Genomic DNA, 18,259 nt, shown 5'->3' with positions numbered 1-18,259 from the left:
ATAATAAACTGACAACTTGTAATAAGGGTCGGGCAGGGGAAGAGAGCGAGTGAGCCAGAGGGAGAGAGGTGGAGACAGAACGGGGGGAGAGCAAGCGAAATCAGCACATACACCTTGCGATGTCTATTCTAAATCACACCATCTGGGAAAGGAGTGGATGTTTTGTAAAAGTTTTGTGAGCAGCAGTCTGTTAGATTCAGCATAGCCCACAAAGTTACAAAAACTAACTTCTTGAACTGAAGGAATTTTCCAACCCAATTTTTTTTGGAATTTTCCCATGTTTCCTGAATTACATTATATACAATAATCAGCATGTTCAGTGATAAGGTCACGTTTTTTGCAGAGTACCAATGTACCGAGTTTCACTATTGTGATTGTTTGTTTTTTGTTGAAAAAAATAAGTGCATATGGCTTGGAAAATGCTCAAACTAAACTGAAATTTTATTGTATCAATACAGGTTTCTTAAATATGGAAAGTATTTCCTAAAGCCACAGTGTCTTTAGGTTTTATTTTGACCCACTGCAACCTGATTTCACCACTGAGCTTGCTTTTATCTACAGAGCCTAGATTTAGGCCCAGATAGACTTGTCTGCATAACATCTGGCTTGTTTGTAGACTGACTGGATAAAAGCTCTAAGAGTTAACCAGGTATAAACATAATTGCTATATAAAGAAAACAATGTAATGCAAAATTACTTTTGTGGGAGGTTGGAAACGTAGTTTACGTTAACAGTGAAGATGGGCTACGCGATGACTGAACTATGATGAACACGGTCATACTGTGGCAAAACTCAGTGGGGTTAAAGGTAAAGTGCTGCAGTTTAGCCTCCTACATCCCTTTAATGACCGGAGCGTGCACTATTGGTCCATATAGTAAGCTGTGGAAGATCTCTGTAGCTTTTAAAGCTTGATAAAGTCTGAAAGCCTCTTAGGGCTCCTAATAAGGACTGCGTCTCCCAGAGAGCCTCTTACCAATGTGGCCAGGTTAAGCTTTTGATTTCTGGCATCTGTAATGTAGGGATAGTGAGAAAAATAAAAAAATAAAAACAAGCCCTGAATATTAGGGTCATTGCGTAGGCCCACTCCTGCCTCCACTCAAAATTTGTAAAATATCAGAACACTCAGGGTTGATTGGAGGCTTTTCCACATTTGAGCGAAATCCAAATGAATGTGTTAGTTCAAAACAATGAATACTTACAGAGAGAGCACGGACTGGTGAGGAATGCGGAGATGTCAGATCAGTCGAGGGCTGCTGCATATTGTCACAAATCATTGAAAATAAATGTAAGCTTTACTTTTTATCCTCAGATTCTGCCATAAACCTTTTTCCAGGTAGGCGCGCATACGTTTTCCGACTATGGCCTGTCTCGCTCCCTCTCTCTATCTCGCTCCCTCTCTCTCACACATACATACACACAAACTTGCTTTATATGTGTATTGATTGGGCCTAGGCCTCACATCTTCCAAATGACTTACTGCCCGTCAGTGTCAAACTGCTTGGCTCACAAGAAAAACCTGCCCCTATTATCTTGCATTTAATTAAGACATAGCAGTAGTTTTATGCACCATTATTTGGGCCCAGCCGGGGGTCTCAAAGGCATAAATATTGAACCGTCGCAGCCCTCGAATGTTAATCAATCCCGACTACTTCCAAATTATTTGGTCCGTTTCAGGAAATTAATATTTGCGCCAGTTATGAGCCGACACGCATGCATTACTGATCCCTCCCTCTTTGCACAAGGGTAGGCGCATTGATTTTGGCCAGGGAAATAAGGCAAGGCCGCTTAATTAGACCCTACCTATCTGGGAACTTTCTTTTTTCCTCTTCAAAGAGGAAAAGAAGAAAATCTTCTCTCTAAATGAACAACCTGAGTTTATGCTATGCTTATTCTGGAGGCTGGCAGGAGAAATCCAGCAGCTCACAGGTACGTGGGGATGCTTGGAACACCACAAAGAAAAAAACGCTCAAGATTCATTATACCAGACAATATATACTGACTACAATTCTGATACCAGTGTCTGATACCAGAACTCTGTGCAGAAACTTCTACTGAGATCAGAGCAATTATATCTCACAACAATCATGCCAGTATCCTAAAAAGCAGTGTAGTTATTGACTGTGCACTGTAATGTGTAAAAGCCTTAAGAAACTAAGAAAATTGTTTAAAACTATTTATCTTGGCAGAAAGAGTGTTTTTAGGGTGTAAAAACATTGTATAACATTACAATAAATACAAGCAAACTGCTTGGCTCACGAGAAAAACCTGCCCCTATTGCATGTAAATAAGACGTTGCAGTAGTTTTATGCATGGCGGTCTCAAAGGCATAAATATTGAACCGTCGCAGCCCTTAAAAGTTGATCAATTGTGACTACTTCCAAATTATTTGGTTCATTTCAAGAAATTTGGGAAATGATGCCACTTTCCCTCTCAAAACATCTTGCAGCTAATAGTGTAAATCTTGAAGCGAAACATTTTTTTAGTAGTTGTTAATGAACCATCTCTCTTTTGGATGCTGCTGTTATTCAGTGGCCACAGATGCCTTCTTCTTATGCACAGGTTTCCAGCCCTGCACATTTGCTTTAAAACATCTACTCATAAAGGCTTTGTTAATTAACTGATTAATTAGATTAGGTGTGGTGAATCAGGAAAAAAAATAGAGGGCAAGAGAAACTCCAGGACCAGGGTTGGGAACCACTGTCCTAAGGGAACACTATTGTGAGCGACTTTTCTTTCTAATCTAGAAGAATATGTAATCTTCATTTTTTTTCTTTTTGCACAATTTTAACAATCTTATCAGACTGTGCATTTGGTTAAAATTTCATGATGAATAGACCAACAGAAATGGTTCAAAATTACATGGAAAAATACATTTACACTGATTTCCATTAGATGTTAAGCATTTTTTCCCTTCTCCTATAAAGTTTTGAAGAAGGTTTTGTTCCAGCATGCATGAGGAAGAGAAGCACGAAAGTGCTATTTGAAGGATGCCACTGAACCACTTTTGGTTTCTTTTGGTTCTTTAGAATTAAAAAAAGTAATGTGGTATTGTTCCAAAGAACCTTTATCTGTAAGAGGGTCTGACAACTCAGTAGCCAAATATTTTTTAAAAAGAAAGCACCTTACGTGAAGTTCTCATTTGCTTCTTTACTTTCCTAAAACACACTGTCTGATAGCAGAAAGTGGGCCCTATGACACCTGAGGTGTGCATCGTCACAACAGCAACAGACTCGACTAGCCATTCCCCTGCCACCGGAGCATCGCTCAGCCTCCGTTGCCTCTTTCATAGCAGAAGAAATCAATGCCCCTGCTGCAATTATTTACCCATTGATAAAGCCTTCAGTTCCAGCGAGAGCCACTCCATCCACTCGACCCATGGAGACTGACAGAGACAGGGCGATAGAGATGCAGCGCAAGAAAGAGTGTGGGAGGCTTTCTGCTGGGCGCAATCGCTCCTTTCGACAGCCCCCCAAATCTGAGGAGACAAGCGGCTGCTCCCGGGTCAAACCATGTCCATCCTCCCCTTTATCGACACTTACCTTTACAAAGAGCCCACCCTCCCATGGGTGGCCGACAGTGACAGATCACGGAGCTTCTCGAGAGCTGACAGAGAACGGCTGCAGCTTAGAGCTATGGGGCCTGAAATAGCACGTCAGGCCTGGGGAAATGTGCCTTTGATTTCCTTTAAAAGGCTTCATTTGTAAAAGCGGGCTAGAGAGGGAAGACTGCGCTTAGACAGAGTGAGAAGAGACACTCGAGTGAATTGATGTGATTGAGGTTGGGGCAGAGGGTTGGGGGAGTGGACAAAGTGTTGAGGCTTACTAGAACTTGAGTCGAGCTCACTAGAACTTTCTACAGCCTTCATTTACATGGCAAGAAAGGCTGACTTTTGCTTAGTGAGAAATCTAGCAAGTGTGAAGAAAACAGAAAAGAACATTTGAAGGGGCTGCACAGAGGCTCTCTCATTAAAATACTCTCAATCTAAGCTGAACAGATGTAGACAGGGAGAGTGGATATAACTGTGTTGCCTTAGGTATTCATAAAGCACTAAGGTATTTTCATGCTTCATTTCATTAACCTCTGATTAATTGGCTTCTCAATAGCATCTGGCAAGGATCATCTCATACACACACACACACACACACGCAGGCACACACAGAAGCCTTCGTTCACAGGATGATATTAATCAGTGCAGTCTCTAATCTCCAGGCTTAGTCTCTTACTCACCCTTTGCCAGACAGACGAGGTGGTTGACGCTAGCCGCTAGCGCGGAGCAGCGCCGGGGGCGATACACTCCCCTCAGGTGAGTGTTTCATTATGGATGATGTTTCCGCCAAATTATTTAGAGCCGGAGTCCATCCCCACTCCCATCAGCTAAACCTCCGCCACGCAACAACAAAAAAACCACAAACATAAATCCCATCAGGCTCAGAGGGCTGGACCTACGGCAGGAGGAACATCACCACTGTTCTGGTCCTTTGTTAGTTTGTTAGGGATGGGGAAGGATGTAAGGAACCTACTCAAGGTGTAGCGAGGGCCCTTGCGGAACTGCTTAAAAGTGATCGCTGCTCACTTTGTGATATGATGCTGCTCAAAAGCAACTGAGGCCAAAGCACATATGCACCTAACATTCTGTCTCTTCTCTTTCCGGAACGAGCAGACAGAGTGATATGATAATGCTGTTGACGTGCACAGCAGTGTATTAATATTCCAGTATTTTCTTTTGGGAGAACCACAAGCTCCCGCTATTTCTCCATTTTGGTATTGATGGACACCAGCATCTTTCATGGGCTGGGCTGAGAAAGTTACCTTGACTTCAAATGACTTCATTAATGAGTGATGGCAAGCAAACTTAGGGAGAGGAACCCAGGAGGGCAGATGGCTTTTGGGTTACTGAATGGGGAAGTGCAGAAATACAGGATGAACTTGGGTTGTTTGTCATTGAGGAACTTCATGACTTCTTGATTTTCTGTATTTAACTGGTAACTTTAGGTTTTAGAACAGAAGTGGAAAACTTGTGTCCTTGCTTGTTTCTGAACTTGGAAATTCTGATGCTCGTTTGTTTGCAAATTTATTTTGAAGTGAGTGTCAGGCTACCAAAATCATGCTCCTATAACTGTCTATGCAACCCTCATATTCATTATTCATTATAAGTCACAAGTCCAGCAGATATGGTGTAGCGGTTACATAAATAGCAGCATCTTATAGCGAACAGCTTAACACTCAAGGGGGCTTACAACAGTAACAGCCCATTATTTAATATTAATAACAGTTCAGCAAATAGTCAAAGAGGCATAACAGCTGAAGAAGACACAGTGAGGTGGAGGTTGGGGTTTATATCTGAGAACATTCCCAATTTTTCCTTCCAGAAAACTTTAACCTTAAAATATTATTCAGCTGTTAAGCTTATAACTTACTATAATACTATAATATAATAGTATCTATTATAAACAATTCTGTAACTACTATAAAACTATTATAGTTTTAAGAGCTGTTGTAAGAGTGAACCGATGTATGGGCCTACACACAGACCCTTATGATTTTAGGGGTTAAAAGCAGGATTTGGACAGTGACAAAAGGCTGACCTCTACAGCCAGAGGCTCAGTGTGTGAGACAGTGGCACATATAACAGCCATCTGTAGCAGCATGCTTATCAGACAGGGATGAGGTGGGGGGAGAAAGAAGTGCCGTCTCTCGGATTATCCCAAGGTCCCTCAAGAACCTTGGGAGCGAGCATGAGGGATCCTGCCTCCCCCCATCTCTTCCACTCCTCCTCCGTCTATCTGCCCCTTCCTTTTCTCCGTACTCACCCAAGCTGAACAGCACCAGGAACTTGAGGCAGACAAACTCCCTCTGGTCCAGCTGGAGGGAACGCAGTTTGCTCACCAGCTCCTGTGCATGACTCAGGAGATTGTTGAGTGTAGCCCCAGCTTGGGAGGCAATTAGGGCATAATCCACCTGAAGAAGAGGGGCAACAGCACACAAACACACACACACACACAAACACACATACACACAGTGTCAGTGAGGAACAGTGGTCTGCCCTGAACACAACTTGAACACACAAACAGAGCTGCTCTCAACTTCATATTAATCACAGCACAGACATGAGACATGTACATACATCTGAATTAATTTCTTCAGAAACATATTTGAAACCTGCATTTTGCATGTGTTTCTTGGGGAATAGGTTGTAAAATCAAGGGTATTGATTTGTGATGCTCTTTTTTTAGAAAGTCAGGCTGAGAAGCTTGGCTTAAAGTTGATGGAATCATAGGCAGCACATCTGAATGTATTTTCCATAATTCATAAAAGTGGGTCTCTATGTATCTCTGCAGTTTTTTTACTGTTTGTTTAAGGAAAAGCTTTGATTTCCTAGAGTACAAAATAACAACCAGACTAGCTCAAAATCTCCTTTAATCGGGACAGCATCTTTCCGATAAATAAATAAGTACCGAAAAAAGTGATGCATTGAATTTACTTGATTCAAATGTGTAAAAAAAGTGGTAAAGACAAAAATTATAAACATGCACGGTGATGATGGAATGATGTCGGTATCGGCAATATTTGCTTATATCAGCATTGGACAGATGTTTGGTTTGGCTGATATTTCAAACCAATATTTGACGACGTATTTATTGAACTCCAGAAGAGCTGAATGTTTAGGTGACACTTGGCTACTGAGCTAAAATTTTTGCATTTTATTTCTTTTACTGCATCTGTAAGCCTCTACAAATACATATTTCTTATCACTGCTGTCGGAACAAAACCTTGTATCTTCATTTTTGTCGTATTTCAGTTTTTGACATAATTTGAACATGTCTTTTGTCCTTTACATTGTGTGTAAATTTCCAACAGAAATGGCCCAAAATTACTTGGACAAAAGAGTGGTTCAACTGACTTACATTATAAGTAGTATGTATGTTTTTTCTGCTGTAAAGTTACCATTTTAAAGATATAAGGTTTTCAACCATAGCAATATATTACATACATATTACACACTCTGTAGTGCTAATCCATGTGGATCTAGTTTCTACTTTTACCAAATGCTTATGCTTTGGTATGTGCAGATATGTATGTGAAAAATATCGAATATCGGCATCGGTCCACAATAAAAACTTTCTGTTTATCATATATATTTTATTCATTTTATTTTGTACATGAATTACATTTTTGAATCAAGGAAGTTTAATGCATCACTTTTTTGGTGTATCTCCAACACCTCTGTTACACTAGCCCCCAAGTCTACTCTGCAAACTGTACCGCACACCTGACTGGTAAGCACAGCAGGTACAGCTCTATGCCCTGCTCTCTCTCTCGTTCTCTCTCCTTGTGTATGTGTGTGTTATCCAGCACAGCTCAGCTGCTCTCAGCACAGCAGGGACAGTGTGCAGGAGTGAGGGTGGAATGATAATCAACATCAAAATGAAGAAGGGGAGAGCAGCATGTTTCTCCGTCCCCAGCGTGCGGACCCTCAGACCCTCGTTCCCATCACCAGACGAAGGGGGGGCCGGAGAGGCACGAGCATGCGGGGGGCCCCCGGAGGTCCCCCAGGCTACCGGGCTCAACCCTCCCCTTTCAGGTGCACTTAATATCTGCAGCAGCAGCAAATTTGTCTTGGAGGCAAGTCCTTAGCTGCCACTCACTGTAAGCAGGCCATATTAAATTTTTATATTTATTGACAATTCATTACCATAATTGACTGTGCTAGGGTTTCTGGAGGTAGGTAGACAGCGGGCCTCCTAAGCACAGGGAGGGCTCCCTTGGAGCTAGATTTGCAATTAAAAGCGCGTGCGGATTGGAATTTATTTATTGTGTAAATATGATGAGCGGAATTTTTTAAAGCCCAGCCTAGAGAATTTCTCACCAGCGCAAGTTCACCACCCCCTCCAATCTTGTATGTTCTGCCTTCCTGCCTCATTCTGCTGTTCTATCATTCTTTCTTTGCATGTTATTTCTTTCTTTTTTATGACTCACTGAAAGCCAACCCCTTCCTCACCCAAAGGTGTCAGCCTACTTCCATAAAATCAACTGTGCATGAAATAACATCAATGAATGGACTGTCTCTTAGCTACCGCTAACCTTCTGTTTAAATGTAATCAATTACAGGGTTATAAGTGCGGTTTCACAGACGCACACGTCAACAGAGTATTAGGAATTTAAAATAATCCGAAATATGCAAAAAGGCACAAAACATGAGACCACTTTTAAAAAGCTTCTTTAGAATCTCTGAAACACAACATTCTAAACATTCTTTAAAATCTTTCAGAGGAATTCTGGGACTTTCTTTGGGAAAAGAGGGACAAAAAACTGTATAAGTGTGTGATGCAGAGAGACCTTGCTGTAGGACTTTGTAAACATTATGCAGTGATATTCACTAACTCTGCCTGACACTAGCTCCATCGCTGCTTGATCTTGACAAAAGACAAAGCACTGTATAAATCTGATTATAAATGGGCTGCCTATCTCTGATTTGGATTCCTCTGAAGGCCAAGCAGCCTGGGTGTTCACGAGCCCAGGAGAGAGAAAGAGGGAGAGAGAGAGAGAGAGAGAGCAGCTATGTTCAAAGCAGTGGGAGGGAGAGATGTGGGCTGGTGACATATTTGAAAGCCGTCCACGCGGTGTCGTGTGTCGCTACATTTCGGGGCTAATCCCCCACAGTGCTTTGCTGCCATAGTGAATGACAGTGAGGAGCAACGACACATGCTTGAGTGGGAGAAGGAGAAAAAGCAGAACACTCAACTAACTGCATCTAATATGGTTAAAGAGCAACATATAGAGAGAGAGAAAGGGGGGGAAGGATGAGGACGGAAGAAAATGAGCTTCTTTACTGTCCTGTAAGTTAATGGTCTCAATGCTCCTTCAGCAATTAGTACCAATTGTAGGTGTACAAGATGTACACAGATTGGTCACAAAGAGATTTCAACTCTCTGCTTTCACAAAAATGAAAGTAACCCATGCAAAATATTGATTTCCTCAATAATTGGAAAAGATGTTTGTCCACAAAATTCTTTGTAATGCTGAGTAACTATTGCTGTTGTAGTCGTTTAATTATGCATGACTGGATGAAAAATATATTTGACAAAGTTTGGGCTCTTTTATAAGGTATTTTAAATTGTGGGCCTAAATAAAGAATTCAGATGTGTATGTGTGTGTGTGTGACCAGGCTGTCACTCCTGGCCTCCTGTAGAATAATAGGACATAATGAACAGTGTGTGTGTTTCCTACTCTTCTCCCCACAGGCCCTTTCAACACCAGCTGTTCATTAGCCAAAATATGCAAACGAGACACCGCCTCTCTCCCCTCGCCCACTGCTCTCAGTCAGCCCTCACCAGTCAAACACACAGAGGCCAGTGACCATGCAGCCCTCAATAATCAAACACAGAGACTCCGACAAACCTCACAGCATAGCTTAAAGATATCAAAATAAAGATGAGCTGAACACCTGAAAATCAAACTGCCAACAGCTGATGACAGATTGTAGACATAATGTGTATATTATGACAAAATGGAATGAAAACCCAGTGCATCCCCACTAACACCACAGCGATCAGCCTTCTGTCAGCTGAGCTTTGCTGGCACTCTTTCATACCTGTCAATAAACCACTAACAATAATCTATAGTGAGAGACATACAATAGTTCAGTTTAACCCTTCGTACTTCATAGTACAACACACGAGAGTCTATACTTCTGTATTAAAATACAAATGAATTAAATGCTTCTCTATTTATACAATACATACACGACTCACCAAAAAGTGTACTGACTTGTTTTAAATCAAATTGTTTTTAATAAATGAGCATGTTTCCTTGGTTAGTTTGCAATAATCTAAAACAAAATAAATCCAAAAATATACCCAAAGTATTTGTGCTGGCTGTTTTATGTTATGCAGGTATTTTATTTTTTTATACTGAAAAGGAACAGGAGACATTTAAAATATCAAAAAGAATGTTAGGTGACCCCAAACTTTTGAAAGACGTCAGCATCAGCAGTCTGGACGGCCGCACAAACCCTGACTGATGTACGTGACTGGTCATGCAGTTTTGCTGAAGACATTGAGAACACTAGCTAATCATTCAGTTTTAACAGTGGTCATACAACTGCAAAGCTGACTGGAGAACAGAGTGACCCTGTCACTCTTTCAGCCAATGAGTGCTAAGTACACCCCTGATAACCAACAGCTGATGTAAAACTCGAACCACAGTAGCAGGGCACACCTTTAGATTAGCAGTGCCTTTACTGGCTGCACCGCATCCTTTAGGTGAAATTAAACTGAACTGGAAATTGCCATATTGAGCACAAGCTAAGAACTGATTAATTTTCAGCATTTCAACAAAATGTATAGCAGTTATCAATGCTAAAATACAGCTGTCTGCCTAGTGGCTGCACATTTTTCCTCACTGAATCCCTCTTTTACTTTAATATTTATGGCTCTATTGTTGAACATTTTGTTGAAGTTCACATTTCAGAAAGGGGAGGGAAAAACTCTGATTAATAATTGAAAGCTTACATTCTACTGACAGACGGATAGTGCTAAGAAGCATATTCATAATGAGCAATTTAAACATTTTGAGTGTGACTCTGCGTGTGTGTGCGAGCCCTAGACAGAATGAAAGGACCCCCTGCATTGAGAACTACAGCAAAGCCTGAGGCATCCACCAGCGCTGTTCCGCAGAGACCAGCAGAGTAAATCACGGCTTCTTCCCACCTCTCTCCCTCTTTTCTCTTAGACCGCCGCGATGACTTGTGCATGCTTAACAAGCCGTTTTATTTATTCGGACTCCACAGACTTGATAAGAAATGCACAATTGATTATTCTGGTCACATTAGCTTATACCTATAAGCGTAATCTATTTTTAATGGAGTGGTGACTGCATAGGCCGAGCCAGTCGATAGTACTTTAAAGGATGTTGATCCACACTGGTCAGATGTTTGATGAGCTCTATGGGGAGGTCGAGTGCAGACGGAGAAGTGTTCAGGTAACAGGAATGGCTACGGAACAGAAACTCACCTGTTGCCCCGTAACCAGCAGGATGGAGCCCTCTTTGGCATGCATCACCTGCCGGAAAATGTGGTCAAGGATGAGCAGCTCGCTCCAGCAGTTCTGGAGCAGCTTCATTTGGTCGTCAACCTGAAGAGAAGAAGAGTAATACAGAGAAAAGTGAGTTACATGTACTTTCTAATTCTAGTACATCAGCTTACCAAAGGTAAGCATTCCAAGCCTGATTCGATATAAAAAACAGAACGAACTGAAGAGGTGCCTTTCTGAATTCCTGGTCAGGACCATGGATTTTAATCTACTGTAAACATTGTATCTGTAAAAATCGTCAGTCAGTTTTTAAAAGTGTTTATTTTTTACACCATCTGAAAATGCCAGCTGTCATTTGTATAAATATTTCATGATGACTGGACCCATAACATTTCAAAAAGCAAACTTTTCATTTTTTTTTAACTGATGTTAGATTAAAAACATTTTTCTCCCACTCTAATTTTTGAAGATGCAAGCTTTTCTTACAGTGAACCTCTAGTGTATATTTACACTAGTCTCTGTGCCTTCCCACAGGTTATGGATCATTGCTCCCTTGTTCAGACTAGGTTTCATTCTCCTTCTAAAACAGTTTCCATGTCCTGTGAACACAGCCACACACCTGCCCCCTCTCTTAGTATACATGCCACCACTGCTCCCTGTTGTTAATTAATTTGTTTGTCTAGCGGTGTTACTCTGTGGGCCATTTAGTTTATCACCTGTGATTACATTGGCGCTCAGTGGTGAGACTCCCCATTCCTAGAACTGTGGGAACACTTGTTGACATGAATCAATGGGGAAGCTGAACAAAGGCATCATTGTCACTCCTGCTGGACTCTCATGGCTCAGGACATCAATGATTACACAATGCAGCCACAGGTGGACATGATCGCACTGAGCAGGGGACGTGGAAAATGAAAAAAGTGAAACCTTTCCCTCCTAGTCTTGCTCTACACAAACACTGTCCTGTTGATAATCTTATCAGGAATATGAAAATAGTTTGGCTTCTGATATTTGCCTGTGAGCATATGAGGTGACCCAAATAAAGAAAATAAAGAATGACAAATGAAGAAATGTCACGGTGTTAGAAAAAAAAAGCAGGAAGTCAGTACGTTCTGGGCATTAAAATAATACTCTCAAGGTTAATGTTTTCAAGGTAAAGCCTAGAAATTATTCTAAATCATTTATCTTATTGCCTTGAGAGATATTAACGCCATCAACACCTCTGTCTCAGAGTGTTTTGACTTCTAACACATTGTTTTAGTGGTGCAGTCATAACAAGGCCAACGAAAGCAGCTGTTAAGATGAGCTCTCGAAAAAGCTAAACCATCAATACGGCAAGTAGAAATACAGAAACTCCAATGCTGCAGACCAAAGAGAATCATCATTCCTTTTGATTTTTGTCCAAAGGCCTGTCATTTTTGCATTTAATAAAAACTCCAACATATAGGGTGGTGTTTCTGATTTTTTATTTAAATACATCCCTTTGTGTTCTTGACAATAAAATTCTTGTACAATAACCAGTATGAAAAGAGGTGTATCTAAAACAAAGTCCTGTCTCCAGATTTTTGTGCTTCAGAGAGAAGACTGCTACAAATGTCTGTCGTGTGTGTCAAGCATTTGCCCAGGCTACAAAGGAACCTGTCACTTATTCCAAATTTTAAGACAAACGTTCTCATCAAAGACCTTCCCCTCAAATCTCCAACATAGCAGGCGCGCTTGCATCATCAAATGTCTGCTAGGGTTGGGACACTGCAGGAGACATGACAGGCGGACACAAAGGGCATCTCTGACCTTTTTAAGGCCCCCTGCCACTGGCTTCTTTGCTGTCAGTTTCCTCTTTGCCCTGTCACAGCCCAGTGAAACTCAGCCTCGCTCCGATATGTGCTGTTTGGCTTAAGCCTATTTACATCCAGAAATAAAAGTATGCCATGTGTACCACAGCACCATAAAAGCTTTAGTTTCAGCGCAGTACTATCAGATCAAATCTCTGCACATAACTAACGCTGTACGGTCCACTGAATAGAAGCACTCTAGTATTAACTTGGCGATACAAAAATCTTGGTCAACGTTGTATTCTTAGAAAACAGAGCTGTGTATTCAAATGAATCTTCCAACTGATCATAAAACATGTTATGATTATGAAGGGTGTAATAAAATTAAGACGACAAGTATGTTAATGTTTATCTACACTGCGCCATGCTGAAAGTGGTTGTAAATATGCCTGGAGGACTGCCAAAATGAATTATAGTTACTGACTTCAGCTTGTCTCAAATGCGTGGCTTGAGACAACAGATTTTTGTTTCCCTGAATGAGAGAATAAAACCTAACCACAACAGACAGTGTAGGAGCTGGCTTTCAGACAACCTTTAAAGCTTTGGAATCATGAGACTGTTATTATACAAGCTGTGTGTAAGTTTGCTGAAGTAGCCAGTGGTTCTAACTCCTCTTGTTACACCTCCTCTATGCCTAGATTCAATTTTTTTTCTAAAGCTTTCATTTAGTGGCCTTGTTCAAGGTGGGCTCCTTAAATATTTCAAAATCATCACAGAGCTTTTACAAGGAACTTTCTCTCAGCACTTATAATGAAAAATGCATATCCTCCAAGAAACCAATTTAACACCTTTACGGTCATTCAGGCATTGCTACATCAATGTGCCGATCAATTGCTTAGCCTTTAGCTCGTCTCCATACAAATTTAGAGTCTTTAATACGGTCCTGCACTCGATTTCACAAATATACTGAGAGGTATTGTGGAAAAAGGAGAATGAATGTGTGGTAATTAAGCACGGGCAGGCGTGTGCCCGAGTTTCAAATGTAAATGACGTGCAAATAGATCTCCTTCACATACCCAACAGCAATATTTATTCATCACTGCCTGCAAGTTCAGACCAGTGATAATGGAACAGAGTCCAAATTGCCAAACATGGACGTCCTTTTCCCCCCTCATGTTTTTGGTAGAGTGCCACAAGCATTGTTAAGCGTTGTGGATAAGAGAGAATAACGAGGGTACACAGCTGGAACTGCTTTTAATAAGTAGCTTCGTTTTTTTTTTTGAAGTGCCCTAATGACCAGATTAATGGAATCTTCTTTAATGCCTCTTAATGAACCGAATGAAATGAATGATTAATTCAAACATACACACACGCACGTACGCATACACACAAAAGACTGCAAGTATGTGGCCCAAAATGACATTTACATAAAGACATGGGGAAAAAAGAGAAATTCTACATGAACCTTTTTGACTTCTTGGATGTGGATCAGTGCGGCTAGTGGGGAAACCTACGGGTGGGGTTTGAAGTCACTTCAATGAGCTTGTTGGGCAGCGAAAGAGCTTTGAGTTGTCTTCGCTGGACATCTGTTCATCTGCTGCTAGGTACACTTCCTTTCCACCAGGGTGACACACATTCATTATTTCATGGAGGGTGGATTTTTTCCACTGGTTGAGAATTCCCATTAGTTAATACTGTCTGTTCTTTTTAACTACAGTCAGTGCAAATAATGAGTACAATAGGAAAAACAATAAAAAGCTCTTTTAATCCTGCCTGTGGGTGGCAACTGCATTGAAACCAATGGCTACTTAGCAATGCTGAGCCCTACTGCTGGAATTTAGGTTTGAATTTCAGCTGTGCTACATGCCATCCATTGCCAAGAATCCTGAAGAATATATTTCTATAATTAAGCTAATAATGACAATTTATTTTAAATACAAAAGTACATTTTATTTATTTTATTTATTGACCAAAAAGTATAAAAATGCTCCTGGGAAAGGAAGTTTCCTGCAGTGTCTGGGGAGATGCTAACTATCTGTGGAGCCGTCAGATTTTACTTTCCTCCCTTGACATCCCAGAGGCTTCAGGCTAAAGCTGCTGCAGCACAAGACTGAATGGCCTGGTTCATGTGGCCTCTCTTTTCCCTGATCCAGTGGAAATCTCCCTGCTTGTTTATCATGGCAGGATCTCTGTTTGTTCCCCTGCTCTCCCACACGCCTGCTGCCCTGGGTGATAAGCATGCTGGGACTTTGAGCAGGTGGCCACCAGCCACTGTGGGCACATTTCTCCATACCCATACTCCTCTAGGGACCAGCCTGGGATTGCGCTCTCTCTCTCTCTCTCTCTCTCTCTCTCTCTCTCTCTCTCTCTCTCTCTCCGTCTCCCTCTCCCTCTCCCTCTCCCTCTCCCTCTCCCTCTCCCTCATTTAGCTTATTTTAGCATCTGAAACTACTCTACTTCACACTGGCTGACTAAAAGACTGGGTGACTTAGCTACATTCACATAATTGTACTACTGATAAACTGATTTGTATGACAAATTCAGTACAATTTAATATAACTCATCATAATTATCAGGACAAAACTCTATTGCAGTCCTTTTCAGTTTTTTGACATCATTTGAAATCTGCCCATATGATAATGAATGGATCAATAAAAATGTTTCAAAATTATTTGTAATAAAACTTATTACATTAACTTACATTAAAAGTTAAGAACCTCCTTTTTTTTTACTTCTCTTGTAAAGTTACCATTTTCACTCGAGTATTTTCTCTTCTGATACCTGACATTTAAGATATCAGCCAATACCAATACTTTTTCTTCTTCAATTTAAAATGTACACCTCATTTGATATGTCATTACAACTGCAAATTGTAATTGCAGATTTTTAACAAGTACTTTATATTCAAACAAGCACAGCAAAATTAAAAAAAAAAAACATTCTGCACAGGGCTTTTTCTGTGATACGCAATGCCATTTACTACAAGGGTTTTTTATTTTGCACCAAATGTGTATCACATTTTGGAACGACACTCTTCCATTTTAGAGTGACTGTGTCTCAGAAAAAGTATCAACTTGGATTGGTCACATCTGACCAATACCTACTCATTTTAATAAGGCCAGTTTACTAAAATTTACCAAACATGACACAGAACATAGATTCAGTGGCTGATGTTGGCTTTTAGTTAATGTACTGTATAACTGTACAATTATCATACAGATATAAAAAATATTCCACGTAAATTGAATTTTTAACATGAACACAGAAGGAGTGAGATCAAAGTGCACAGGGGCTTTTACTGCAACTTGGACTCAAACCTGATACATGGTTGTATCAAACCTGATACAACCATACTGCTCCTGTCCCAGTCTGTCTCTGTATGTGTGACTGTATAAGGAGGATAATCAAGCAGTTATAATCAGTAATAATTAATGGAATGTTGCATATCCATGTGCAAACTGGGGACCTGGCACAGGTAGCCTGTGCTTGGCTGCTAAATTAAGGGTGCTGACTGGCTCATCTGCGCTGACAACGGATGTTTTGTATGGGTCCTGACTGAGTGCCTGATTGATTGAGCTAAAGAATAGAGATTGATCAGTTCCCACGGTGACCACATTAACAGACTCTTGAGTCTGACCCCTGACCTGTAAAACACACTGCATTCGATCAGAGCCCTCAGCACCTGCTTTCGTGTTATAGCATCCAGAAAACAACAGACAGTGGCAGTAACCTCTGCTTTATGATCTGACCTGAAACCAGTGGTGTATTTTCTGCTAGGAGAGCTAAAATAGGGGTTTAAGGACAGAAGGTTGAGTTACTGACCTGTGGACAGTTTATAGGGAGTACTGCAGTAAGACCTATAAGCAAAAACTTGCTTAAAGGGCCCAGGTCATGGAAAAACAAATTTGCCTCATTTTTTTTGAAAAAAAAAAAAATTGATGTTGTATATAAACATTGTTAAAGTTTCAAACCGCACCTCATATATGGAAACTAAACAGCAAAAACAGCCTGTCGTGAACTGGTTTTTGAGTCACCACAAAGTAACACATGTACTGACATCCACTTGTTCAGCCTACAGCAGTTTAGCCCTGCCCACACAGGGTGGCCAATCAGAGCAAAGATTATTTACATGTTAGTCTTACAGGCACAGAATCTTTAAGAATCCTGTTTAATTCTAAGAGATTAAGAGAGGTTCATAAATACTTGTGTACAAATTAAGCATGATTGGTTTTGGTTCATAAAACTGCACAAATATTGTAAGAGTCTAAATATCTAAGGGGAAAAAATGAATACAAGGAAAATGTATGATACAGGACCTTTAATACAATGTTGTAATGACAAATAGAGCACAGAGTAGTGCCTTTACTCAAGTAGGAAAAACAAAAACTATATTTAAAACCTGATCATTTAATAACAGTAGGCCACGAAATCAAGCAAAAGTTTCTACTTATGTTCGGTTCCAAAGAAAATTGAGATAATTTATTAATGTACATGTAGTACAGTTAAAGTAAAAAAAGGTCTTCTGTTTCTGGTTTGAGAAAGTTACTTGCTTTTGTCACACGCTTGCTGAGAAAGCTGAATTATTGTTGAGTAGCTGCAGCATTTGAAAAGGTGAGAAAAAGAAACAGACAGAAATGGTCACCTAGGCTCTGCTGCGCTGCAAATAAGCTTCACTTGCCTCTCAAGGTCACATCCCAGACAGGCAAAATGGGCTACAGATTCTTTCACAATGCAGCACAAAAGATGTACAATTATGCAAGCTAATCAATATGACCTCAAATTAAAACTGTGTGCAGCCTAATATTCAGAAATGAAACCACTTATGTTGTCATTTATAGAATCATTTCGATTTTTGCAAACTATTATGACACTAAAAAACCTACCTTCATACCTACGGACCTACAAATCAGCACAGAATAAAAGGTAAAGGGAAGCTGTATGTCATTAAACTCAAGTGAGCAAATAATTTTTTGTTCAATGAAACCGCAAGGTAAGAATGTGAGATAATTTTTATGAGCTACTTGAACGAAAGCTTCGTCCCAGAGAGAGAAACACCAGAAGAAAGGAGGGATGGAAACAGATTATGAGAAAAAGCTTGCTCTTTCTCTCTCCTCTTTTAAACTCTTAAGCCATTCAGGAGCGCAGCTCAGTCCATTTGAGCTCTTAAGCACTGTTGTTCCTCTGCAACATGCTTGTAACATGTTTTTGAAAGAAAAAAAGAAAGAAAGAAAAGAATCGTAGCCTCGCAGTCTCTTACTATGGATCAGAGAGCTTAAAGCTAAGAAGCTATCAACTAATTATCAAAAACAGAGCAGCCCTAATCAATTATTCAGTTGAACATTAGTCTCCTAATATACATGAAGTCAAGGGAGCAAGAGCTCCCTGAAGTACATGGCCCCCCCAAACACACACGCACAATTCCTTTTCACCCTACCCCCAACCAAAGCACAGTGAGAA

The 18,259-nt window shown here is 40.5% G+C and overlaps 1 protein-coding gene across 7 annotated transcripts in view; it reads right to left on the bottom strand.

The window, feature by feature from the left end:
- nr5a2 (nuclear receptor subfamily 5, group A, member 2) overlaps positions 1 to 18,259 on the bottom strand; it is a 54,237-nt gene that overhangs the window by 12,318 nt on the left and 23,660 nt on the right. For all 7 annotated transcript variants that reach the window (XM_036586368.1, XM_036586369.1, XM_036586366.1 and 4 more), the window contains 2 exons: positions 11,013 to 11,132; positions 5,811 to 5,958 (listed from right to left, as the gene is read on the bottom strand). In XM_036586368.1, coding sequence (XP_036442261.1) covers positions 5,811 to 5,958; positions 11,013 to 11,132 — 268 coding nt within the window. The remainder of the gene's footprint in view (positions 1 to 5,810; positions 5,959 to 11,012; positions 11,133 to 18,259) is intronic.

The sequence above is a fragment of the Colossoma macropomum genome, unplaced genomic scaffold (assembly GCF_904425465.1).
Source record: "Colossoma macropomum unplaced genomic scaffold, Colossoma_macropomum, whole genome shotgun sequence".
NCBI classification, from domain to species: domain Eukaryota; kingdom Metazoa; phylum Chordata; class Actinopteri; order Characiformes; family Serrasalmidae; genus Colossoma; species Colossoma macropomum.
This window is presented reverse-complemented; position numbering and strand designations above follow the sequence as displayed.